The sequence below is a fragment of the Sus scrofa genome, chromosome 3, assembly GCF_000003025.6.
Source record: "Sus scrofa isolate TJ Tabasco breed Duroc chromosome 3, Sscrofa11.1, whole genome shotgun sequence".
Taxonomy (NCBI): Eukaryota; Metazoa; Chordata; class Mammalia; order Artiodactyla; family Suidae; genus Sus; species Sus scrofa.
In genome coordinates, this window is record NC_010445.4 from 132793614 (window position 1) to 132820982 (window position 27369).

Sequence of the window (27369 nt, forward strand, 5' to 3'; positions counted from 1 at the left end):
CTGCTTCCCCAGCTCAGCTAACACTCCATTGCCCAGAGTGAGTCACGTGACCAGCTGAGACCAAAGGGGTGAGAAGGGGTCTCTGCCCTGCTCGAGAGGAATTGCAGCGCCGCAGAGCAAAGTGTCCAGAAACACTGAGAGTCGAAGGACTATGCCATGAGTACAGAGAGCCTGCTACAGCACACACTCCCGTTTTTCTAGAAATTAAAATGGTTGATAGAGACATCTCCACATGGGTTATTTCATCCTTATTTCTTTAAAAACTGTAATAAAGCCCTAAGGATTGATTGAGGCAGCTCCTTCATGGTACAGGGTCACAGGTTTCCCATCACTGCAACCTAAGGGCGCCCCTGGGACAGGAAGACAGAGTTCTTAGGCTAAAAACCACTGCCAGTCTGCTCAACCGGAATACCAAATCGAGGACTTGGACAAATTCCCCATAGACTTCCTTGCCCCAAGTGTCCTGTAGGAGGTTGCCAGGGAAATGGTGTCCACACTCTCACCTGCCTTCGTCCAGCACACTTCCTGGCTTAGGGAGGGCTAAGGTCTCAGAACTGAGGGAAAGAAGCTGTATCTGTGGGTAAAGGCAGAAAGAATTCATTAGAGGAAGAGAAAGGCCATAGGCTGCACCAGAGACTTTCCATGTAGTGCCCTTCACGGACCCTAGAAAAACCACGGACCTAGAAGGGGGTTGTCCCACACAGTACATCAGGCCGTGGAGCTAGTCGCTGACAGAGCCAGGACTCGATCCCAGACTCCCCGGCTTTTAAATCAATGCCTCTCCCCATCCCCGTGTTAATTCACATCAGAACCTGCTGTATGAGCCAGAAATTGGAGCAAGTATGCCCACACAGCTATTTCTTCTGGTTTATCATTGCCTAGATCTTTAAGAAAAAACTATCTCAAAATGAATAAACTTCCTTCTTAAAGTACAAAATAAATTATTAAGCTTTTCAGCTATCTCAGAAAGTGCATCTTTGAAGCGGTAATTTATTATTTACCTTCTGTTTAATTAATATCCAGTTCTCAGTCATGGATTTTGGAAACTTCCTAATCTCCCTGAGTTAGAGATTTAGAGGCAATGTCATGTGATGGGACACTATTAATCTTCCACTGTATCACAGAGGGTTGCTTGTCCCGTGGCTGCTCAGGGCAAATATCCAAGGCACTGCCTTTTCCCCAACAGCCCCTTCATTTCTTGGCACAGCCATGGACAAAATACTTAGGTTTCCTGATACAGGTCTTTAGCTTCCATAAACTGCATCTTCCTCCTCAGAACAAGCTCAGGGAATGTGTGAACTGCCTACTGATCATGTGAAATCATATGTACTGAAGATCAGCACTGGCACAAGGCCTTCAAGGCTTTATAGAGAGACTTATTAACACATGACTACAATTTGACACAAATGTTTTCTTCCACTCGGGTTAAAATGCCACTGCTGGCAGGAGTAAACTCAAGATCCAGGGCTCTGGGTTCTTGTTTCCTTCTTTTTTTGTCTTTTCTAGGGCTGCACCTGGTGCACATGGAGGTTCCCAGGCTAGGGGTCCAATTGGACCTGTAGCTGCCGGCCTACACCACAGCCACAGCAACACAGGATCTGAGCCGCATCTGTGACTTACAACACAGCTCCCGGCAATGCCGGATCCTTAACTCACTGAGCAACGCCAGGGATGGAACCCGCATCCTCATGGTTCCTAGTCGGATCTGTTAACCACTGAGCCACGATGGGAACTCCTCTGAGTTCTTGTTAAGGAAGAACAATTAAGTCCCTTTATCATCTTGACTGGCATCCCGTAATATTTCTGAGGCGTCTTTGTTTGTTTGCTTCAGTGCCCATCAGGTCGCCGTGGCGTAATTTTGCAATTCTGGAGTTCCTGGGCGCCTTGGCAGGTGCAGGAGTCTCATCTCCCGGTGGTCTTTGCCCCCCGCTGGGTGAGGCAGCCTCCCCTCTGCCATCACAGACCCCTCCTGGGCTGTCACAGATGCCCCCCACCCCGGGCCATCACACACAGAGTACCTGGAGTTTTCTGCTTCAGGAGCTATGACTCAGCTGCCTTCTTTGTACCAGGACATCTCTATTCCCTTTGTTTCTTGTTTTCTGATGAACTTCAAAGCTGCCTTAGAGTGATTATAAGGAAGAGAATGGAAAACTAATGAGAGTTCAAAAAAAGGTGACCAAAGTGATTCAAACTGATAACTGAACAGTAAGAGGAAACTTAAAAGTTAGTGAGAGGAACGTATTTTCATTATTACAGGAACAGGTTTTTATAAATTGATCCTTTCTTTCAAAAGTATATGAATATTAGCAAGAGGAAAGAAGCTTAAATTAAAACAGGTACTATGGTGCTCCAGAGAAAGAACGCCTACTGTTCAATAACTGACGTGGGTTACTCTGTGGTGAGGAGCGAGGGGATGATATCTAACAAGAATTTAACACATATATTACCTCTTTTCAGATTTTTCAGTACTAAAAAGGCTTTTATACTGAATTTTCCTGTTCTTTCTGAACAAGGCCTATGCGTCAGAGTTTGGCAGAACATTGACTGATGTGCAGTGACACATATATGCAAGCACAAACCTTGCTCTCCAGTGAGCTTGAGAAGTTACATAGCAACCAAAATTAAATGGATTCTTTTTAGTGCAGAAGTTGTTTAAAATGTTATTGTGCAATCTTAGTCACAAAAAGGATAAATTAAGAGGCCATTTCCCAAACTATTTCATGACAAAACCTGTTTCCCTGAGCTTCCTGTAAATACCTCCTCCCACAGTTCTGTAGGCCACTTGGGAAAACACTTCACTTCTTGGGGTTAGGGGCTTAAATAGAAAATCCTTTTTAAAATATGACTTTGACTTAGGGCCCAAGAAAATCAGACTACTCTAATTTATTTAGGCTCCCACTATTTGATCACTTTCCTAATCAGAAATAGTCAGTGAGGCCTGTCTCCTAGCATTTGAAATCTCACCCCTGCATGGCCTTTGGGGCCTCTCCAAACCTGTCACATTTACCTGTCATTATTCCCCATGACCTGCCCAGGGCCTCCTTCTACTTGGTCAGGTTTACCATGTAAGAAACACTGACCTCTGCAATTAGCAAGGCAGGCACCCAGCAAATTCTAGAGCAAATCGGATGGAAGTCAATAGAAAAAAAATTGCATATAGTGACTGCATCTTGAGAAAAACACCTTCATAAAATCCCAGAACTCTCAGAGCTCCCTGATGGCCTAGCAGTTAAGGATCCAGCATTACCATTGCTGTGGCTCAGGTCACTGCTATGGCATGGGTTCAGTCCCTGGACTGAGAACTTCCACATGCTGCGGGTGCAGCCAAGAATAATCCAAGAGCTCTCTGCAGTTAGCAGTAAAAACTCTAGACAGGAGCAAGTATGCGGCAGAGACTGCTCAGAGCAAGGCCCATGACACACAGGAGGATCTTAAGTGTCTGGAAGGAAGAACATCCAAACAGAGCAGTGTCCCCGCCAGAGCACAAGGGCAGTTATGGAGCAGAGGATGAAGAAGATGGGATTATCAGCTGACATCAGTATCTACTCTATGGAACTTGCATGCAAATTGCATAACGAAGCAGCCTGTATCCTTCTCACTGCAGAGCACTTTCAGTTACTCTCAGCAAAGCCTATAATCTTCCTCATCAACTTCCAAGCCTAAGAACTATTCAAAGGGAGGTGCGTGTAACACCTGGACTATAGGTACTCCGACTTCTATGATCAAAACGTCTCGCAGAAAATGAATAGAGGGAGGTCAGCAGTCCTTCGTTGCGGAACTGCCTCAACTAGGCTTTCTTGTCTGGTTACGTGTCTGTCTTGCACCCATCATAATGCACCCAGCACAGAAGGCTGGCTGAGAGCACAGGAATCTGATCCTCTGGATAAGCTAATACAGCTGTAAAGCTGATGAAGACTTTCCACATGTATTTTCAAAACACCGAAAATAGTTTATAGATTTCTTGAATTACTTTGGAGGACCTCAAATATCCTGGGCATTCGGGTTGGAAATCCTTTTTTCAGTAGATGTGTTCTTCCAAAGCAGCCCCTGAGGCAATGTCCAGCTCCACATGCACCCCCCCCCCAAAAAAAAGCATCAGAGGCCCCACTTTGGGCTATTGCTGAAAATGCACATCTTTCTTGACCAACCTCACCATTGGTTCGTATTGTTTCTTCCTGCTTTTCCCAGCTGTCTCTCTCCTCAGACTGTGTCCACAGAGGAGGTAAAGTTTATTTAACGTAAAGACCTATGTAGGAAAACGGTTGATTGTTGAGAGGGTTTTGTCATTCTTGACAAGACGCTACAAGAGGAGTGAGTCACACAGAGCTTAGCAAACACTGGCATGCCAGAGTCTGACCAGAGAGCAGAATTTGGATTTTTGTTTTATATGAAGTAACTGTCTTAAGGGGGTCTCTCTGTGAATTTCTTTGGTGAAGAAATTTGTTATCCCAAGAACTCAGAAACTATAAGCAACATCATTCTTCAGACCTATCCACACGTTCTTTACAGGTTACAGTGGTGGCGCTGGACCCCTGACCTATCATCTAGGTAGAGCTCCTCACTTTAAAAGTGGGAAATTGATGAGTTCCCATTGTGGTGCAGCGAAAATGAATCCCACTGGCATTCACGAGGATGTGGGTTCAATCCGTGGCCTCGCTCGGTGGGTTAAGGATCTGGTGTTGCCATGAGCTGTGGTGTAGGTTGCAGACATGGCTTGATCTTGCATTGCTGTGGCTGTGGGGTAGGCCAGGAGCTGTAGTTCTGATTGGACCCCTAGCCTGGGAACTTCCATACACTGTGGGTGAGGCCCTAAAAAGCAACAAAATAAAATAAAATAAAAATAAACAAAAATAGGAAATTGAGCCCAGTAAAAGTTACTTTATCTGCATAAGACACACAATTGATTAGAATAGGTAGTATAACCAGAAGGGCTATCCAAACAATGACACAGTTTAGAGGGGCAATTAATACTTATGTCAGGATAATAGGTATAAACTGGATTGAGCCAGGCACACAAAGGTCCATGGTCCCCTAATTATAATCAGATCTTCTGCATCATATAGTGAACCTACCCTAACACCAGTTAGTAGGAATAGTAAAAAGCACTTTTGGGCAATGGTTTTATTGAAAATAAAAGTGGTTTTTGATGGAGAGAAAAATTTAATTTTGATTTACAAACTCAGCTTGAAAAAAATTTTAATGTTTATGCAATGAACCAATAAATCTTGAATTCATTCTTCATTAGCATTTCTGTAATATCACAACTTTGCATTATAATAACTAGAATGTAACACAGCACTTTAGTAATAATGTCAATTTTCAGATTCCTCAGCATGAATAAAAGAAGGCAAAGAACCTACTAGTCAATCAAAGACATATTTAATAATTTCAAAAATTATAATTTATCTTTCATATTAGATTCAGGGATTGGCTGTTATGTATATGTGGAAGCAGATGTGAAGGTTTGCAAAAAAAATATGACTACTGTAATTAAACTTCTGATTATGGAGTAAAACTTAAACATGAAAATATGTTGTAATAATAGAAATCTGAGTGATGCATTTTTTTTGTGTGTGTCTTTTTAGCACCACACCCACGGCATATGGAGTTTCTCAGGCTAGGGGTTGAATCGGAGCTGCAGCTGCCAGCCTACACCACAGCCATAGCTATGCCAGATCAGAGCCACGTCTGTGACTATCCATCAGAGCTGGATCCTTAACCCACTGAGCAAGGCTAGGGACCGCACCTGCTTCCTCATGGACACTAGTTAGATTCATTCCTACTAGGCCACGACAGGAGCTCCAGAGTGATGCATTTTAATGACTTATTTAAAGAAGTCGCTGAAAAGCAGAGATGTTCATTATTGACCAAGAAACTACAAATACAGATTAATAGACAAACTTCTTTGATTACTTAGTGAATACAGATACTTTGTTAGTTAGGGATTCATATACGGAAAAGTTAAGATTCTGGTCCTGAGGAATCTACATAACGTGATTAGAAAACATAACGCATGAAGATTTAAAAACAATACATCTGACAGCACCAGGCAGACTCTGAGCTCCTCTCAAGTTTCCTGTGTGCAGAGCTGCTGGATAATTTCAGAGGGAGGGCAAGAACAAAGAGCAGAAAGGATGGAGCTGGGCTGCAGGGATGTGTGGCTGGAAGCAGAGACCTCTGGGGAGGACTGACCAAGCTGCAGGGGATGCCTCACCAGCAGCAGCGCCCCAGAGTATCAGCTTCCACGGGCTTAGGCTCAACCAGACCCTGGTTGGAACCAGTGTATTCCTGCTCTGTGAGTTTATGCATACTAAGTACCATGTGCAGAAATGTTTTGTTTCGTTTTCATTTCTGTTACTTTTTGAATGAGAAAAAATGATCTTTAAAGATAGTAAAGAGGAGTTCCCGTTGTGGCGCAGCGGAAACGAATCCAGTTAGGAACGGGTTCGATCCCTGGCCTCTCTCAGTGGGTTAAGGATCCCATGTTGCCGTGACATATGGTGTAGGTCGCAGACGTGGCTTGGATCTGGCGTTTTGTGGCTCTGGCGTAGGCTGGCAGCAACAGCTCCTGTTCGACACCTAGCCTGGCAACCTCCATATGCCGCCCTAAAAAGACAAAAGACAAAATAATAATAACAATAAAGAGACTTGAAAATAACTTTGGTCTCCCCTACTGGGAGATATTAATCCATCTCCCCCAAACAGGTGTCATCTTTTCATTATCGTCTTTGTAAAATATTTAAAGAAGCACCGTGTCAGAGCTTCCCTAATTCAATCAGCTTCGGTGTTGATGATTTTGTGACTATGGGAAGGCATTTTTGGTAAGTTTTATCTGACATTCTGTCTGCTGGAATGAGTGCCAGTGGATTTACGTTAACATACCTCTGCACGCAGTGGAGGATATTGAATTTTAAGGCCGCAGTCTGTCCACGGGCAGGCAGCAGAGAGAGCTCCTCTATATAGCAACATTTAAGACTCAGCTCCTGGTGTCCACTCAGTGGCTCTCCTGAGGAGCATTCAGCAAGGTGCCTCGGTGTCCCACAGCGGAGGGCGTTTACCTCCCCAGGTTGGGGGCAGCTTTGCAGCTCTAGCACATTTCGTCTTTTTTTTTTTTTTTTTTTTTGGCCACATCCATGGCATGCAGTTCTCAGGCCAGGGATCAAACCCTGCCACAGCAGCAGCCTGAACTACACAGTGATAACATGAGATTCCTAATCCACTGAGCCACCAGGGACTCCATCAACACATTTCTGTAGATACTTGAACTTCCCTGTCGTCATCAATATCAACTGCCACTGAGGGAAAAAGAAACTAGTAGATGATAACACTGGCATTTTTACTAAAGGCTTATTCTGAAAGCGAGGAAGAATAAGAGTGAGTTTTACATATTTTAATATGTTTTAACTATTTTTCCTAAAAACAAACATTATAGCTATACTTGAAACCCCTGTCTCACTTGCTTCCTCCCCAAAGGAACTTCTCCAATAAATTTGGTGTAAATTCTTACTGTATTTTTATGGTTTTGTATGAAAAATAACATATTGTTTCCTATTCTTTTTATTTAGATATCAAAATGTACATAATATTCTATAATTTACTTTCTACTCAAGAGATTTATACAAAAAATCAATACAATCCCTAAGTTTAAACATGTATTTTAATGCAAAATAAATTATTCCTAAGACTGTGGTTTATAACCAAAATATTCTTTCTTAAGAGGGGTGTTAGAATGTTTATGAAGACCGCCTTGCTTGCTAATGTCCATTTAATTCCTAATGTTTGCAGGAAAATATTCCCAGCTCTCCTTTCGCCCACTCAGTTTGGATTTTCTGCCCACTCATTTATGCAGGCTCCCACCTAGGTTCCCGGAGCCACATGAGGCACAGGAGGATGTGTGGCAGCTGTGGATTTCTGGCTGTCATCTGTCAACACGGCATCTGCTACATTGTCCTTGCTCCCTCTGGCCTCTGGTCATCGTGCCTGCTGCTCTTTGCTGAGTCCTTTTCCCGTCAGTAGGGGTCCAGCACCAGCTCTGAGGCACTCGTCTATGATGCTGGCCCTTGCTGAGGGAAGATCTGTAAGGATGTCTTCAGAGCCCAAGCCTATCATGATGGCTGCTGCCTCCCTTTCCTACCGGGTCTCCAGGGTGCACTGAAAGCAGAGGGGCAGGGCCTTGACACCCACCATCATCAGCATCTACTCACCTCTAATCTCCTTTCCGACACCTCTTCCAGTCTGGGCCCAGGAGGTTGTTATCCGGTCTGGAGGTAAGAAGGAACCAGGAAGCATGGCTCTTGCAACATCAGGTGCTGCCCTGAATCAGCTTTATTGTCTTTGAACGGAGTCCATTTCACTTCCTCCCCATCCACTCCTCTATTCAGGCCTGAGCGGCTGATCCCCAAATGCCAGGAAATACCTTCTTGAATCTATCTTTTTTTTTTTGTCCTCAGCCTTCTTCTGAAGCACAGAGCAGAGAATGACCTAGATGCTTCTAAATAGGAAAAGGAAATACTAGAAAAGCATTCTTTGTTTTTTAATTATTATCATATCATATGTAGTTAAATGCAATGCATTTTTAATAAAAGATAGAGCAATATTGTTACATGAGGGTATAGGCATATTACAAATGGATATGTTTCCAAAGTTCACTTATAAATAAAATTAAGGGAACCTGAAACATATCCTCCCGTAGAGACAAGAGTATTAAAAGGTCGATAATGTAACCCATCACAAACACTGTTTAGCCCACAAGTAGCTGAATCTGTGTCAATTTGAGCTGCGTCAAAAAACAAATAGGGGGTTCTTGTCATGGCCCAGCGGAAATGAATTTGACTGGTATCCATGAGGATGTGGGTTCAATCCCTGCCCTCGCTCAGTGGGTTAGGGATCTGGCATTGCTGTGAGCTGTGGTGTAGGAGTAGGTTGCTGACGCTTCCTGCGTTGCTGTGGCTGCAGTGCAGGCTGGCAGCTATGGCTCCGAGTCAACACCTAGCCTGGGAACTTCCATATGCCACGGGTTGAAAAAACCAAAAGAACTATTATATTTACAGTGCTGTGGAGCTGGTGGAATCATTTCAGCGACTGTACTAGTAACAGCACTGGAGCTGTTATTAAATAGTATGATCTCAAGTAACGTGTCAATGGGAGAAATGTTCCCCTCCGGCAAGGAGGTTATGTTTTTCCTATTCTCTTAGTTTATTCTCAGGACAGAATAAGCTTTTAAAATTAGTGTTAATAAGTCATAATTAAACATAGTTAATGTTAATATAATTAAACATAACGGAGAACAAAGTGCCATGATAAATTATCATTTTTCTTGGTTGTTCATATATTGAAGCAAAACAAGCTTAATTAGAAGAGGATAAATTGCTCAGGAGCACCTGTAGACATTTGGAGAGTGACCTATGGGCATCTGTAACATGCCCTTACTTTTCTACTAATCATATGTTTAAAAGTTTATTTAGTCATTCAAAAATTGTTAACTAAATTGAGTTTATCGCAAAATTCTGCCATGTTTTATAATGAAAGGTTGTGTTTGAAGAACCCTCTCTACTTATGAAATCTTGCTCATATCTGCTTCTTAATTTGATTTTTTGTCCACGGCCACAGCATGCAGAAGTTCTGGGGCTAGGGATTGAACTCACACCACAGCAGTGACCTGAGCCACAGCAGTGACAATGTCAGATCCTTAACTGCTTGGCCACCAGGGAACTCCTCAGTTTTATTTTTTTATTTTATTTTTTTTAGGGCCACACCTGTGGCATATGGAAGTTCCCGGGCTAGGGGTCAAATCAGACCTGCAGTTGCTGACCTGCACCAGAGCCACAGCAACACCAGATCCAAGCCAAGTTTGCAATCTGCACCACAGCTAACAGCAATGCCGGATCCTTAATCCACTGAGCAAGGCCAGGGATCAAATCCACATACTCATGGATACTAGTCGGGTTCATAACCCACTGAGCCACAGTGGGAACTCCCAATTTGATTTTTATGATGACACTATAAAAGATAAAAGGCAGATATTTTTATATCATTTTAATGATGACACTATAAAAGATAAAAGGCAGATATTTTTATATCATTTTACTGATGAGGAAACTGAGACTCAAAAAAATTAAATGATGTGAACAAATTCATTTAGTTATTTATGGGAATACCCAGAATTAGGAGTTAAGTTTTATAATTTTAACTAAATGTTCATTCCTTTGAACTATGTGCATGTTAAATACATAACCCACATTATACACACGCTTATGCGTGGATGAGTGTATACACAGATTAGGAAGAAGGATCCTTTATTTTATCTGAACCAGCATGCATTACAACGCCTTAGCCATATCAACACTTAGCACATGCATTTATACAACATTCTATTTATACAGTTTCATTTTAATTAACTCCAAATTAAATAATATGACCCATAGGAATTTTAATAATTTACCATCAATAGGTGATAAATATTGCAAAAAATAGCTTTGGATCCTGATTATTTTGCAGAGTTTTTAAAAATTATGGTTGATTTACAGTGTTGTGCCAATTTCTGCTGTACAGCCACACATACACATTCATTCCGTTTCTTCTGTTATTCTCCATCATGGTCTAGCCCAAGAGACTGGATATAGTTCCCTGTGCTATACAGCAGGACTTCATTGCTTACCCATTCTAAGTGAATAGTTTTAAATGACTGATAAATTCAAGGATAGATTCTCCATGTTCTTATTGGCTCACAAGTTGAGAGAGGATGGCGTATTGCCAAATTTATTTGAATAATAAATAAATTTTAAAATATCCCTTACCTTCTATTAAGAAATTCATTAAAATCATCCAGTGCCTTTTTTTTTTTTTTTCTGTCTTTTTAGGGCTGCACCCATGGCATATGGAGGTTCCCAGGCTAGGGGGCTGAGTTCAAGCTGTGGCTGCCGGCCTACGCCATAGCCACAGCAATGCGGGATCTGAGTCGCAACTGTGACCTACACCACAGCTCACAGCAAGGCTGGATCCTTAACCCACTGAGCAAGGCCAGGGACTGAACCTGCATCCCCATGGATACTAGTCGAGTTCATACCACTGAGCTAGGACTGGAAGTCCAGTCCAGTGCTATTTTAACCAAACAAATGTTTATACCTATTACGTGAATAAATGTTATAGCCAGAGTCTGTCACAGGAAAGGTAAATGAGCACCTTTACCTGGGTGAAGCGTCTGTCTGTCTACTAATCTGACCCAAAGATAATTAAGTAATATGCTTTTGAGTCATTGCAGTTATTCGCAAATGAATGTGTTTATAACTCACTTAATTTTAAAATCCAGTCATAACATTCCTATCAGAAAACAAATCCAGCAAACACTTTGATCATTAAGGCTAAAACTAATGTTAAATAAACTTGAAAAGAGATGCATCAATTGGAGTACGGCTTGTGCTTATTGTTCTTTTAAATTGTCATTGTTTGTTGCTGTATCTTGGGCTAAAACAGTGTTCTGCACATGGTAAGTTCCCAATAAATATTTATGATGCTCTGCAATGTACTCAGAAGCTAAAGTACTGGAGTAACTGATACACCTTATTTATTCACTCATTTATATTAGTATTTTTGTTTTTTAATTATTAAACATATTTTAAGATAAAAAGATTCACATGCAAATAGAAGAAAAATTCAGAGATATCCAGTGTGCTCTTCACCCGGTTTTCCCCAATGGTGATATTTGCAAAACTCTAGTAAAATGTCACAACCAGCAATTCACAGCGAAGACACAGAACATTCCACAACCACAAGAATGCCTCATCCGTCCTTTTATGGTTAGACTCACTTCTCTCTTTTTCTTCCCTAAGCCCTGGCACCACTAATCTGTTCTCCTTTTCCACTATTTTGTCATTTTGAGAATGCCATACAGGTGAAACTATACAGAATGTAAACTTTTGGGATGGGATTTTTTTCAGCATAATTCACTGCAGAGTTATGCAAGTTGGGTGTAAACGGTTCATGTCTTTCTATTGCTGAGTAATATTCCATAGCATGATTGTACCAAAGTTTTTACTTTTTTCCACTTTTGTAATGTAAAATACACACAGCATAGCAATTACCATTTTAACCTTTTTTTTTTTCATTATAGGGCTACACCCACAGCATATGACAGTTCCTAGGGGTCAAATGGGGTTACAGTTGCCAGCCTACGCCACAGCCACAGCAACACCAGATCCCAGCTGCACCTTTGACCCATACCAGAGCTGTGGCAATGCTGGATCCTTAACGCCCTGAGCAGGGCCAGAGGTCAAACCTGCATCCTCATGGATGCTAGTCGGGTTCATCGCCCCTGAGCCACAGTGGGAACTCCCATCTTAACGATTCTACATGTCCGTGTCAGAGATATTAAATGCACTCAGTGTTGTGCACCATCACCACCTTCCATCTCCATAAATTTTTCCATCTCATGAAACTGAAACTCAATACCCATTAAACACCAGCTCCTCAGACTCTCCTCCCCTACCCCATGGCAACCACCACTGTACTTTCTGTCTTTATAATTTTGACTGTTCTAAGTACCCCATATAAGTGGAGTCACACTGTATTTATACTTTTGTAACTGACTTATTTCACTCAGCATAATGTCCTCAAGGTTCACCCATGTTGTAGTATAATGCAAAATTTTCTTCCTTTTAAAGGCTGAGTAATATTCCATTGCATGTATGTAGAATTTGCTTATCTATTCATCAGTTGATGGACACTTGTGTTGCTTCAACATTTTAGCTACTGTGAATAATGGTGCTATGAACATGGTGGACAAATATCTCTTCAAGACCTTGCTTCCAGTTCTTTTGGATATATAGCAGAAGTGGAACTGGTGGAACATATGGTAACTCTATTTTTAGTTTTGCATGTGCTGCCATGCTGCTTCCCACAGCAGTTTCATCATTCTACCCTCCCACCAAGAGTGCACAGGTGTCCCGATTTCTCCAAATCTTCACCTGCACTGGTTGTTTTCTGGTTTGGGAATTTACATTTTCCTAATAATTACTGATGTTGAATATCTTATCATGTGATTATTGGCCATTTGTATAATCCTTTTTTCAGAAATGTCTATTTAAATCCTTTGTCAACTTTTGAATTTTTTGTTTGTTTTTGTGTTGTCTTTTAGGAGTTCTCTATATATTCTGGATATTAATCCTATATCAGATACATGATTGGCAAATATTTCCTCTCATTCTATGGGTTGTTATTTACTCTGTAGTGTATTTGATGCACTCATTAAAAAAATTGTCATGAAGTCCAATTTGTCTATTTCTCTTCTTACCTGTGCCTTTGGTGTCATATCTAAGAAATCACTGCCAAATCCAACATCTTAAAGTTTTGTCTTATGTTTTCTAAAAGTTATTGTTTGAGGCCTTATATTTTAGGTTCTTGATCCAATTTGAGTTAATTTTTGTATATGGAGTTCGGTAAAAGTCCACCTTCATTCTTTTGCACGTAAAGACCGAGTTTTCCCAGCATTAACTGCTTTTTTTTTTTTTTTTTTTTTTGTCATTTTGCCATTTCTAGGGCCGCTTCTGCGGCACATGGAAGTTCCCAGGCTAGGGGTCCAATCGGAGCTACAGCTGCTGGTCTACGCTAGAGCCACAGGAACGCTGGATCCGAGCCGCGTCTGTAACCTACACCACAGCTCGCGGCAACGCCGGATCCTTAACCCACTGAGCAAGGCCAGGGATCAAACCCACAACCTCATGGTTCCTAGTCAGACTCGTTAACCACTGAGCCATTTCAGGAACTCCCCCAGCATTAACTGTTGAAAAGACTGTCCCTTCCTATTGAATGGTCTTGGTACCCTTGTCAAAAATCATTTGACCATATATGTGAGGTTTTATCTTCAGGCTCTCTTTTCTATTCCATTGGTCTTTATATCTGTGTTTACGCCAATGCCACACCCTTTTTATATAGCTTTATAGTAAGTCATGAAATCAGGGGTGTAAATCCTCCAGTTTTGTTCTTTTTCAAGTTCTTTTTGGCTATTTGAGGTCCCTTGAGATTCTATACGAATTTTAGGATTTTTTTTTAACTCTTTCTGCAAAAAATATCACTGGAATTTTCATAGGGATTATACTTAATCTGTAGACAGTTTTGGGTAGTATTGACTTTTTAACAAGATTGTCTTCTAAAACGTTAACATGGGCTGTATTTCAATTTACTTATGTCTGCTTTAATTTCTTTCAGTGATGTTTTGTAGTTCTTATCATGTAAGTATTTTACCTCCTATTTTAAATTAATCTCTAAGTATTTTACTCTTCTTTGGATTCTATAGTAAAGGCAATTGTTTTGCAATTTTCTTTTTAGGTTGATCATTGTTAATATATAGAAATGCAATTGATTTTTGTGTGTTGACCTATATCCCCCAATTTGCTGAATTTTCTTTCATTCTAACAGGTTTGTGTGTGTGTGGGTGTGTGTGTAGAATCTTTAGAGTTTACTACATGTAAGATCATATCATTTGCAAACATAGAAAATTTTATCTCTTCCTTTCCTATTTGTAGGGATTTTGTGGTTTTTTTTCTTGCGTAATTACTCTGGCTAGAACTTTCATTACTATGCTGACTAGAATTGGTGAAAGTGGGCATCCTTGTCTTGTTTCTAATCTTAGAGGAAAAGCTTTCAGTCTCTCAGTCACTGAGTACAATGTTCACTAGGGTTTTTCACATATGACATTTATTATGCTGAAATAGTTTCCTTGTATTCCTAGTTTATTGAGTGTTTTTATCATGAAACGGTGTTGAATTTTGTCGTGTTTTTTCTGCACTGAATGAGATGACCGTATGTTCTTTTTCCCCCTCCATTCTGTTGATGTGACATATCACACTGATTGATTTTCATGTGATGAACCACCCTTGCATTCCAGGAATAATCCCACTTGGTTATGGTGTATAATCCTTTCAGTATGCTGCTGGATCATGCTTGCTGGTGTTTTGTTAATCATTTTTGCGTTGATATTCCTAAGGGATATTGACCTGTAGATTTCTTCTCTGGAGTCTCTGTTTGACTTTGTTGTCAGAGTAATGAAGGCCTTATAGAATGAGTTAGAAAGGGTTCCTTCTCCTTCAGTTTTTGAGAAAAGTTTAAGAAGGACTGGCATTAATTCTTTAAAAGTTCCGTGAGTGAAGACTCCGGTCCGGAGCTCTTCTTGGACAGTAGAGATTTGATTGCTGATTCAATATCCTTACTGTTATAGGTCTATTTGGATTTTCTATTTCTTATGATTTTAGTCTGGTAAGTTTTATGTTTCCAGAAATTTATTCAAAACTGCCACTACATTTGTCTTATTTTTTAAAAAATTTCACATACATCATGGTCATGTCCCACTCTGTAAAATATCTTGTGGAAGCATGCCTGTACGTGATTACACAATACTCAGTCCCAGGAGCATGTCATACATTATCTAACCTTCTTTCTATTGTTGAATGTAGGTTGATTTTAACTGTCTGCAGGAATATCCACATACTGTGCACACAGCTCTTGGTTCCTTAGCATAAGCTCCTAGGAGTAGTTTCTGGATCACTGGGTCTGTAAGCGATATTTCCTGCTCTGACCAAGTCTTTTGAGATAATGCCAGGGTGGAAATTAGGCTCAAATTCTAAGCTAGCAGTTGAGCAATATGAACAATTTATTTATGATATTTCTTGTATCCTATTACTCCAGTTCTATTTATCCAGTTAATTATCTTCTTAATAGATAGAAAATTCTGGATAGAAATATAATTAGCTTTAATAGCAATAAATCTTAAATACAACTTTATAGCAGTTTTATTTTACCCTTGTCTTCAATAGTCACATGCGAATTCACTAACCTTATTTAAAACATGACAACTGACTAATCATAACCATGATCATCCAACCATAAATTTATTTACTGAAAATGTGATCTTACCAGATATGGTGCTAAGCCCCTTATATGTGTTATCTCATCAACAAATGCCCGAGCAGGTGGTGTAATAAGCTGTAGTTTATAGATGAGCAACCAGAGGCATTGAGAAGTCCAACCTGACAGCCTCTTTAAAAGCCACAACAGAGACCTAAGCCTAGGTCTTTCTTTAACAATCATTTAGTGCTCACTACAAAGCAATAGATTTTCTAAACTACAAAAATGAGGAAGTTTACAACTGACAAAGTCTTGAGAGGTTTGTTATATGTGCAATGGAACATAGCTAATAAATGGTGGATCCAGGCTCAGGCAAATACCAGATGTCCTCTGTTTGGGAGTTGCCTTTCTCTGGACGCTAAAGTGCAAATTAGGAAAAGGAGCCACTTAGGGCTAAGCAATTAAAAAAGTTTTTTTTTTTTTTTTTTTTTTTTTTTTTCCTCTCTCAGATTGACAATAGACCAGGCTGCCTGAGCAGAGAAAACTCTGGACTTTGGCCCTTCCACCAATAGTGTCCTATTATGGGAAGCTGGTGCAGGCGCTCTCTCACAGCTCTGGCTTGTTCTCTCCCTCCCGCTTCTCTCCCCACCTCCCTCCCCCACCTCCTGCTTTCTCTCTCTCCTCTCCCCAGCACTCTCTCCCCCTCCCTCTCCACCCACCCCCGCTTTCCCCTCCTCCCCTTCTGCTCAGAATGTCTCCCCCCCCCTTGCTCTCTCTTCTCCCTGCTCTCGCTCCCCCCCCCACCGCCCGCTCAGCGTCCCCCTCCTGCCCGCGCTCTCTCCCTCTCCCTCCTCCTCCCCAGGACCACGGTCGTCTTTTCCGATCAGTGGGGCCTCTTCCGGTGACACTACCTGGGTCGGCTGGTTCTCAGGAGGCCTGGTTTCTTCTGTTCTGTCACTGACTATGGGATTTTGCTTCACGGAAATTCAAGGTCTCAGAACCCATTTGCAACCTGCTGCGGTTCTCGGATCCTGGGTCGCTAGATGGTAAGCATTCGCCAAACCTGGTTGAAAACATTCAGCTGCTGCCCCTGCTAACCCCTAAACAGGCCCCTCCTGGTGCCCATTGGCGTTTCTGGAAACAAAACAGACCTTGATGTAAGGGAGCCACTGCCCGCAGCCCACAGGGTAGCTGGGGAGCCCCGCACCAGGCACACTCAACCGCAGCTTTGAGAGGTCAGCATTATCTTGAGTCGGCCTTAACATGAGATAACGTGGACATTTCACTCGTCTGGCAGATATTTTTAGACCTTTGTCCAACTTTCGAAAAAATGGAATTTTGGAAATGTTTTCTTTTAAACCTTTAACATTCCTAGGCTGATCCACTGCCCTAGTGAACCCGTGGTTTCCCCGCTGCGTTGATTACGGTAAAAACGGCAATCATTCTGGGAAATCTGTTCAGGTTTTTCCAAATCCAGGGAGCCTCGCCTCCGCTTCCTGCGAGTCCCGGCACCAGGTGCTCGGGTCTTGTCAGGCCCACAGCCGGCCTCCTGCCTGAGCTACGACGTGACCCAGGTCCCTACCAGATTCCTGGGTTCTTTCTACCTAACAAACAGACTGCGTTCTCTTTCGGTATAAGCAGTGCCCAGGTGATAATTTAGGGAATTAAAAAAGTCAAGTTTCCAAACAGTTGAGGTCACTTTAAGAATTCAAAGGATTTGAGACACCTGCGGGGGGGGGGGCGAATCCCGTTCGCTCTGCCCTCCCCCAAGTCCGGAAATGCCAGCTTAAAACGACAACCCGAGGCACTCCCAGGCTGGGAGGAGGCGGCTGATACCTGGATCTGAACCAGCTCAGTCCCTCCCGGACCCTTTGCCCCCCGGCGCCCTGGAGCCCTCACAGCTTCGGCGCGTGGGGCTCAGCGCGCAGCCCTCCAGCCTATTGGCTGCTAGGACTGCGTGTGGGTGGGAGCCGGGTCTGGGGCACGGGGCGGGGGCGTGGACCCGGGTCCAGGCCGGAGGTGGGGGCCGGGGCCTGGGCCGGGGCCGGAGGGGCGGGGCCGGACGGGCGGGTACTCCAGCGATTAGCCAATCCGTGAGGACTCCGGTTCGCCCTGACTCCAGACCAGCCGGCGGGAACTGGGGCGCCGCTCTACTCCGCCCGAGTTCGGAATTGGTAAAAGGACGGGCGGGAGCCGCAGCGGAAGCGCGTTTCCGCGGTGCGCTGAGGCTTGCGGATCCCCGAGGATGCGCGCCCTGCCAACCCTGGACGCGCCCCCAAACGAGCGGCTCCTGTTCCGGGACCTCGAGGCCCCCAGGGCCCGGGACGCGGCGGAGCCGGCGCGCAGGAGTGCCGTGGAGAGGCTGGCAGCCGACCGTGCCAAGTACGTGCGGGGTGCGCCGGGGGCGGGCCCAGGCCCGGTTGGCGAGGGCAACAGCCCCGAGGCGGTCGAAGGACAGACGGGCGACCCTCGGCCCCCGGCCCGAGTCTCCGGGCCCGTGGCGCGCAGGGCCATAGCGCGGAAGCCCCTGAGGCCAGACTCGCTGGTCATCTACCGGCAGAAATGCGAGTTCGTCCGAGGGCCGGGAGCCGACGGCCCTAAGGGGAGCCTGGTGAAGAAGCTCTTCCAGGGACCGGTCAAGGACAAGACGGCCCCCGGCGTGCCCCACGTGGGAGAGGAGGGCAGGGCCGAGGAGGCTGCCCGGACTGAGCCCGGCCGCGTAGTGGCTCCCGCAGTCCCAGGGCCCCCGACGCTCCCGGAGCCCGCCCCGCCTGTCGAGGCGGCCCCCAGGGTCCCGGCTGCGCCCCGGGACCCAGAGCTCGAGGGGCCTCGCCCCGGGACCCTGCGAGGAGCGAGGCGCCGGGGACTGCAGCGCTCGCAGTCCGACCTCAGCTCCCGCTACTCCGCATCCTTGGCCGAGTTCGACACCTTCTTCCAGTACTGCGGCTTGGAGCCCGAGGTGGTGGAGGCGCTGGGGAGGGAGAACTTCTCCGCGGCGTCGGATCGCGTCGCCCTCAAGGTCCGCAGCGTGAGCGTCGCCACCTCCGATAGCGGCTTCTCCCGGCACAGCGGCGGCGACGAGGGGCTGCAGGAGGACGAGCTGACGGAGCAGGGGTCCGGCACCACCTCCGTGGTGGAGAGGAACGCTCGTATCATCAAGTGGCTGTACACCTGTAAGAAGGCCAGAGAGGCCCCGGGCCAGGGGCTGCAGGGCCCGGCGTGACCCCTGCGCCTCGGTGACACCTGGCCCCAGGTGCGCTTCCAGGAAGGCCGGGAGGGGTGTCTGTGAGGGCTCGGTGAGTGTGGCCGAGCTGGGAGGGCCTTGTCCTCTAAAGCACAACAGACCCTAGAGAGAGAGACGCAGAGGCTCCTGCGCTGCTCAAGAGTGCAGGTCCACCTGTTGTGCTGGCAACCCAGGTCCCCCGCAGGTCCTGTGCCGTTTCTTTTGAGTGTGCCTTCTGGCTGCCAGGAAGGTAGTTCTGTACAGTAACACCTGTTGGTTTATTATTGTAAAAACAGGAGGAATTGGAATTATAAATGAGCAGTCAGAAAGGAGTTTTAACATCTCTGCTATACCCTGCTTTGAAAATAGCCTGGGAGCCCCAGGCCCTGTGTGAATTGACTTGTGGGCTTCCTGAGCTTGGACCCATCAGAGCTGACTAGTCAGCTTGTGGGCTTCGGGTGGGGCTGCCCTCTCCCATGCTGCAGAACTGAAGGCTCTGCACTTCCAGGAGGCCTTTACCAAAGCAGGAGAGAGAAAGAACTCTCTCCAGAATCTTGTTAGCAGTTGATGTATCCCTTTAGCTGCAAAGATCTCTATTTGGCTAAATTTTGTTCAAACTGTTTTGAGACCTTTCTAAGGAGAGTCGCTGGAGCAGCTTCATTCAGGAGAAGGAGCTTTGGTTGTTGAGTTGGGGCAGGACTAGATCCTACCTAGAACTCTAAGTGCCTTAGAGTTCTACTCAGTGGTGAGTGTGTATTTGCTTGGCCTCTGATGGTAACATGGGAGGTAAATGTCTTCCTCCTGAACTTCAGGAGCACAGGGCTTTTCCACCGAGGAACTAAGGAATGCTTGTCTGCACCGTCCCCTCTGTGGAGGGCATTTCTGGGGTGGTGCAGATAGAAAGGAAGGTGTGCGTTCAACCTTCTCCTTGAGAACCAAGATTTTAAACATTACAGCATTTTGTTTTCCCTGACCTTGTACTACAACTTGGTACATATGTCCGGAAATGCATGTGGTGGAAGTATTTCGTCTGCCCTTGAGATAGACCAATTGAAGACCCAGTATCAGTCTTCAGCTTGGTGGGGGAGTCTGCCATGGGAAATATTGGTAAACAGCCTACCTGTGTCTGAGGACTGAAAACAGCTTAACTTCCCTGAGTGGCCGTGGCCTTAGTACAGGTGTAGCAGTTCTCAAGAAGAGAACTTGTTTCTCTTGAACTCGGGATTGTGACTTAAGGTCTTCCTTGTGGCTTATTGCGGACCATGACATATCCACTAGCCTAATCCCCAAGGAGTTTACATAGCACATTCAGAATGTAAAGTGAAGACAACACGGTAGCTTGTACTTGCCACCAGTTGTCTTGGGAACTGAGATGAGTGAATGCTGGCAAGGGCCAGTTAGCCATGCACATACACCTTGAGGTGGCGGAGGGAAGACTCAGGGGATAGTCTGGTCCCAGAGGGTCATTGTGGAGCAGATGGAGCACTCAGTGGGGAGTCTGGAGGCCTGCCTTCTCTTAGCAATCACTCCCACACTTTTAGCTTAAACGTCCATTGTCCATACAATGAAAACAGAGAGCAGGTGGTTTCCAACCCCTACACTTTATGATTTCACGTAGTCACTAATCTGTATGTCTGTGTTCCATGATTGAAACCCAAGAGGAAAAAAAAAAACCTATTGAGTTTGTAAAAAGTGATTATAAATAAATTCTTTCCAGGTGGCCAGAGTGCACTGTATTTTATGCAGAGTGTAGGTAAAATTGGTGGTGCAAATAGTGCAGAAGTAACACAATGGTGCACAAACAAACCAAAATAAAACCTGACACCATAAACATAAAAGCACGCTCCTCCGATCCCTCTGGACCCAGCCCCACCCTCATCCCCAATGCTCCAATGTCAATGTCTGAGCCAGAATTTAGGATTCAATCTATGAAGTATCTTTCCATGTAGCCTTTCCTTTTAGGTCTGAGCCTACGAAAGATTTAAGAAGGTTGGTTAACCTGTAAGAACTTTCACTTTGTTTGACACAGAGAAGAGGTTGAGGCAAGAGAGGAAACTGCCCAGGGTGGATCTCTGCAGGAGAACAGGGTTCACTCTCTCGCCTCTCCCTCCCTCTGTGCAGTCCTGTTTGCTCACAGTGTCACTGTCTTCTGAGCTGTTTCGTATTATTGTTCAGAAAAGGGAGACAGGTGTCACACAACCTGCCCAATTTACTGTATGTTGTTGGCAATCACCAGCTCTATACAGATTTCCTCCACAGATTTATTCCCCTAGACCCCAAACAGCTCGAGTTCTTTGAACTTCAAGAGCTGCCTGCTTGGAGGAGTGTAAGGAAGAAATGCACGTCCTGGGCTCTCTCTAGCTCCCGGGGACTGGGGTGATGTCTGCCCACAACCACAGCCCCTCGACTCACCACCTGCAGACACAAGTTCCTCTGAAGAAAAGCCAGGAGAGAGCCTGGACCCTTCACCCGCTTCAGGGAGGGTTCTCTGGCAGTTTGAACAAAATGCAGTTGACTTTTCCTCACAGGATTAATTGTCTGAAATTAATTCCCCAACTTCTGGAAGCTGTGGGAGCAAGACGGCAGGCTGTAATTTTTCTTCAGCTTATCAGGACATTTATGTTGGAATCCATATGGATTCATTATAGGATTTTATGAAAAATGCAGAAAATTTTAGATGAACAAAGATATACTTTCTAAATGAAAAAGAAAACAAATTCTATATGGAGGTTTTTACCCCCTTGGTAGGTAGAGGTATTATAATTTAAAATTTGAATATCCTATCCAGAATTAAATAAAACGTTCATAAATTTATTACCCCATGGCATAAAACTATTTGCTTTTCAAAACTTAGAATATCTGAGCTGGAAAATGACTTACAGAATCTGCATGCAGTTCCACTGGGATCCATGAGTGATGGATAGTTATACATGGATAATTTGGTATTCTGTTTCCCAATGTATAATTCATGAAAACTGTTTTTCTCTCTGCTGGTGTTTGATCTTCCTCTTCTTCAATTCATTAAAATGAGAGGCCTGCCAAAATTTAGGTTTCTGGTTTTCTGTCTTTTGCTTAGAATATATTTTACTGATTTTAATATTGTTATAAAAGGACGGTAACTTGTCCTTTGAATCAGTTAGGGATAAATATTTCAATTTCGGAGTTCCCGTCATGGCTCAGTGGTGAATAAATCCGACTAGGAACCATGAGGTTGCGGGTTCGATCCCTGGCCTTGCTCAGTGGGTTAAGGATCCGGCGTTGCAGTGAGCTGTGGTGTAGATGGCAGACGCGGCTTGGATCCCTTGTTGCTGCAGCTCTGGTGTAGGCCGGCGGCTACAGCTCCGATTGGACCCCTAGCCTGGGAACCTCCATGTGCCGCAGGGAGGCCCTAAAAAGACAAAAGACAAAAAAAAAAAAAAAAAAACAAAAACCCAAAAAACCCCAAATATTTCAATTTCAACCCCAAAATCTCAGACTTAACTCTCTTCACCTTTCTCTTTGATAAATGCGGGGCGGCTGAAATCTGGGGGCTGGAACTCTCATTATCTGCAAAGACGCCCTGGGGAGGCAGAACACACAGACTGGGATGCTCTTCCCTTTCTGCTTCTTTCTTTTCTGACCAGTGGGAAGCTCTGTAGTCACCAACTAAGAGCATATTTTAGGTAAACTAGTGGCTTGAGGGGCAAAAGTCTACTCCGTCTGTCTTCAGGCCAACCCCTGGGTCTTTTAGAGAGATTTATGTTCGAAAGGAAAGAATCTGTTTGCCTTCAAAACTTTATGTGACTGCCTACTTCGTGTTCTATTTTGTTGTCCATCTCTGTGTTAGTTAGCACTGGCTCTACCAACAATCGCAGAAAATTTTCTTTATTGCCCTAAAAAAAGTCCTGCCAGAAAATGAGTGCAGAGAAACCAGATGATAGTTATTTTTGCTACTGGCCTCTTTTCAAAATTAATAGGCACAAAGAAGATGTTTAAACTGCAGAAAATAGGAGTTCCCATTGTGGCTCAGTGGTTAACAAACCTGACTAGCATCCATGAGGGTGCAGGTTCGATCCCTGGCCTCACTCTGTGGGTTAAGGATCTAGCATTGCCATGAGCTGTGGTATAGGTCACAGACACGGCTCAGATCTGGCATTGCTGTGGCTGTGGTGTAGGCCAGTGGCTACAACTCCAATTAGACCCCTAGCTTGGGAATCTCTATATGCCATGGATGCGGCCCTAAAAAGACCAAAAAAAAAAAAAAAAAAAAAAAAAAAAAACCCAGAAAATATCACAAAACCAAAGACTACAGGGACCAGACTTTGTAGTGCAATACCTGGCTTTATACCTCTTGCCTAGACTGGTGTTGATTGACAGTTTTGTCCTTACTCTGCAGGAAGCAAGTCTTCCCGACCTCGGGGGCTCCTTGGAGCGGGTCTGGATGACTGGGCGTCCAGGGCCACCCTCACTGCCGGGCTTGGTCTGATGTACCCAGGTGTCCATATGCTCATCGTTTTCCCAGGAATAAAGCACACCAGCAAAGAAGCTTAAGGAATTTTGGAAAAAGCTGGAAACGCAACGGAGCAGATGGGAACGCAGAACTTGGAAATTAGCTGGGTTATAACTCTTGACACAGCTGAGGCTCTGGAAGATGTTTTCTTGTGCTGGGTGGCCTAGCCTTGCTTCCAGAGGGGAGCAGAAAAGGGGAAAGCTGCCTCAAAATATTTTCTCGGGCATCTTTTTGAGTAGCTTGCTGACAAAGAGGTGCCACGATACATTTTAAAAATATCTAAATTAATTTTAAAAAAACAAAGAGCATGAAACTGAAGCATGAATGCCATGGTATAAGCCTCCGTGTGGACAGAACATGGACTCAGGATGTGGGGCGTGTGCCCTGGCCTTCAATCTAATTCACTCCCTGCCTATCACACAGTCATCCCAAATGTGTCACCAGTTCACCCTTTGTGGAAAAAGGGTGTTTGAGACCAGGGGGTAGCCTCTGGGTGGCTGGGAGACTCGGGGACCAGAATGTTGTCAGTAAGGTGTTCCTGGAACCTAAATCTGAACTGGTGCATGACACTCAGAGTAAAGAGATTTCAGATTCAGAAACTTCTGAGAGAAATTTTCTATCAATGGTGAAAACCCAAGGAAAATTTATGACCCAGAGCTTGCAATGTTTTATCAAAATATGCCTCTTTGAGGATAAAATTATTAGAAGAATAGAGAGGGAAAAGAAATTGCTTTCTCAATAGTAAAATATCCTATAAATCAATCTATTTTGATATAGCCATGTATTTGTTTAATATTGCATTTTTGTAATTTTTACCGTGAGACTTGGTCCTTGAGTTACTTAAATATTTATTTTTACATAGCTATTGGTCTTAAATAGTAATTCTACACTTCATATGGTTTTAGTTTTAATCAGTATAATTTTAGAGCATTCTCTCCTTGGTTATCTTTTTGTATATGTTGTTTAACTAACTTTTCAACTGTTGACTGTAAGCAGAGTGTTCAGTACTCTAAAGTGCTCCATAGCGTAGGGACTGGTTTTAAATAACTTCACAGGAGGCATTCTGAGAGGCTCTATTGGCTGACGGATGTACCTCTCTCCACGTAGACTATTTATACAGGTGAAGATTTCCTGCTCTAAGAAAACTGTCCCCGTTGTTCCCCTAGGAATGCTGCTGTTTTGCTGTTCACTGGGTTGCACTTAGTTGGAAAGAGAGTGTCAAGGGTGACGGTGTTTTCTCAGGAGGTTTTCATAGATGCAGTGTTCCCTTACTGGCAGTTCCACTGATTTTGTGTGTGAACATTGGAAGTAAAACTGTTATGTGCCTTTCTACTGTCAGAAGAGGATGGACTGAAACCTCAGTCAGATTTATCTAAGGTCAAAATGCTGCAGGCTCAACCATACCTAATACGTAAAAAAATGTAAAAACGAATTGGCTACTGTTTAAAAGCACCAAGATCATCCAGAAGCATTTGTGCCTCTGTGGAGGTGCCTGCTGAGAGGAGATGTCAGAAGTGGGTATGAAGCAGGAGCAGGGTGTCCCTAGACTCTGACAGGATTGGGTTAACACTCCCTCTGGTCCATTCAGAGTCACACTTCAGCATCAGGGCTCAGTGTGTGCTTGGAGGCGAGAAGTCGTTTCCCAATTCTGAATTTTCCCAATTTGCTGAGTGACTTGGAGCAAATGAAACTTGACAGCTGAGTCTGAATCAAAAAGCTTGTCATTGATGTTCACAAGGATGCACAATCATTACTGCTGCAAAATAGTTTTATTTGTTCATGAAAGAATAGCATATGAAATAATATGATTAAACACCAAGGAAAGAAGAAAATACTGATAAGGAAAATAGCTGGACGGTATCTGTTTCACTAATATATGGGTAGAGATAAGCAATGCCTCGGACCAAAAGGTATTCACGTAACTGGAAGAGTCCTCATAACGTGCCCGTGCAGGTAGTTTTTAACTCTTGGTCACTGACACTGGGATCAAACGTTGCCCTTTTCAGTGGGTTAAAAGTACAGTCCTATAGTTATAGTTTGTGGGGCCAGACAATTATTATGGCAGTTTCTAAACAGAGGTGTTTTTTTTTTTTCCCTACACACTACTTGCAACAGAAGTGCAATATTGCATATTCTGTATTAAAAAAAAATAAAGTCTTATCATTTATTAAAGTTACTTTGTGAATTTGTACAATGTGAAAAATTGAAGCCAGAGTATGTTTATTATAATTACTCATATCTTTTGTGTTCACTCTTTCTTCCTAATATCGTCTTAATCGATTATCAGTAGGAATGAGGAAAATATCCCAAAACTTGACCCAGGCAAGTCATTTGGCATCCAGAGTCTTCTAGATGGAGATGGAATATGCAATAAAAACAATTTGAACATTTAGCACATTGATTTTTCTTTACTTGTTTCATCAGTCTTTTGCTTAAAAATGTTTTTCTCAGATTAAAAAAAGGAGATCCCATCGTGGTGCAGTGGAAATGAATCTGACTAGGAACTATGAGGTTGCAGGTTCGATCCCTGGCCTCACTCAGTGGGCTAAGGATCCAGCGTTGCCGTGAGCTGTGGTGTAGGTCGCAGATGCGGCTGGGATCTGACGTTGCTGTGGCTGTGGTGTAGGCCGGCAGCTACAGCTCCAATTGGACCCCTAGCCTGGGAACCTCCATATGCCATGGGTACAGCCCTAAAAAGAAAAAAAAAAAAGTTTTTCTCTGTGGTTTACTAGTATCATCATAAAATGGGTCCAAAGATAAAAATGAGGGCACGGTTTGTAGCCTTTCCTGTTGGTTATCTCATTAGCAAAGGCAAACCCTACATGCCTCAGGTGTGTTCTCAGCATCTGCTCGGACTGGAGAGGTAGCCTTGAGCTGGTGGACAAGTCCAGGGTCTAAATCACTGCTCCGACTGAGCCAGACCAACTTCCTTTTCAACCTTGCAGTGGATTCTTGAGGAGAATAAATAATGCACCCTTTTATCCGTGAAGACCATGGACACAGCCCAAGGCTATAGAAACTCTCCGATTGTAACTGCTTGGAAACCGCCCAGATATTGTGCTGTGTGGCTTCCTGGACAGAGTCCCTAGCAGTTGCCATTATCTTCCTTCAGGTAAACTTGAGTTCTGGCCTTTCTGTTTCCTTTTTTGAAAATTTGATAAAACAGAAGCAATGAAGTGATGCACAGTGGTTAGGTGTTTAAATTTTGTTTGCATTTTCAGTGATGAAATAAATAGATCTATGGTAACATAGTTAAATGTTTCAGGTTGGAAATATGGAACAGGAAATTAAGTTTCAACTAGGAGATTATAACTCTGGTCCTGGAAGTAGGGGGAACAGCTGATGTGGAGAAAATACAGAAACCAGAAGGTGTGCTCCTCTCCACTAATGTCTTCCTCATTATCTCTGCTGCAATGCCCCCAGTTCTACAGTTTTCGTCTTTGTGTTATTTTCTTGAAAATTGTCTTTAAATTTGAAATATTTTCTTAAGGAGAAATCATTAATAATTATTCATCTTTAAGTCAAAACAGAATATTAATTTCCTTAGAGATGAGAGTCTGAGCCGCAGAAACAGATATGGATAGACCGGAGTCTTGGCTGTGGTGTAGTCCGTGGGATACTCAATTCTGAGCTTAAGTAGGACTCTTATTAGAGGTGTCAGAATGGAAATCACAGTATCCACTGAGGCTGCATCCTGCTGTCCCCTTAGTGGTGTTGAAACACTCATGCTTGTGAATGCAAGTGGCTATAATCAAGGACCACCCACCTAGGACAACACAGAGTCACCCACATTCACTTCCTGAGGCACCACATACTGTCC

The 27369-nt window shown here is 43.8% G+C and overlaps 1 protein-coding gene and 1 long non-coding RNA gene across 4 annotated transcripts; one reads left to right on the forward strand and one right to left on the reverse strand.

Annotated features, from left to right (window-relative positions):
* Window positions 1673-16864, reverse strand: LOC110260067. Its single transcript, XR_002342891.1, has 3 exons — window positions 16749-16864; window positions 8205-8491; window positions 1673-2119 (listed from the first exon to the last, which is right to left on the reverse strand). It is a non-coding gene; the product is annotated as an uncharacterized LOC110260067 (long non-coding RNA).
* On the forward strand, window positions 16425-25941 carry FAM110C (family with sequence similarity 110 member C). Of its 3 annotated transcripts, none has more exons than XR_002342890.1 (2): window positions 16425-16883; window positions 23436-25941. XR_002342890.1 is itself a non-coding variant. In XM_021087959.1 (2 exons), exon 1 carries the CDS (start codon window positions 18083-18085, stop codon window positions 19058-19060), a length of 978 nt encoding a protein of 325 aa, XP_020943618.1. In that variant the 5' UTR covers window positions 16890-18082; the 3' UTR covers window positions 19061-19090; window positions 23436-25941. The 3 variants fall into 3 exon arrangements, 1 of the variants encoding a protein (XP_020943618.1); XR_002342889.1 differs by lacking the exon at window positions 16425-16883 and adding an exon at window positions 16890-19133; XM_021087959.1 differs by lacking the exon at window positions 16425-16883 and adding an exon at window positions 16890-19090.

Bases quoted from the DNA above. Each gene is read 5' to 3' on its own strand.
- FAM110C (XM_021087959.1), top strand. From the start codon at position 18,083: ATGCGCGCCCTGCCAACCCTGGACGCGCCCCCAAACGAGCGGCTCCTG.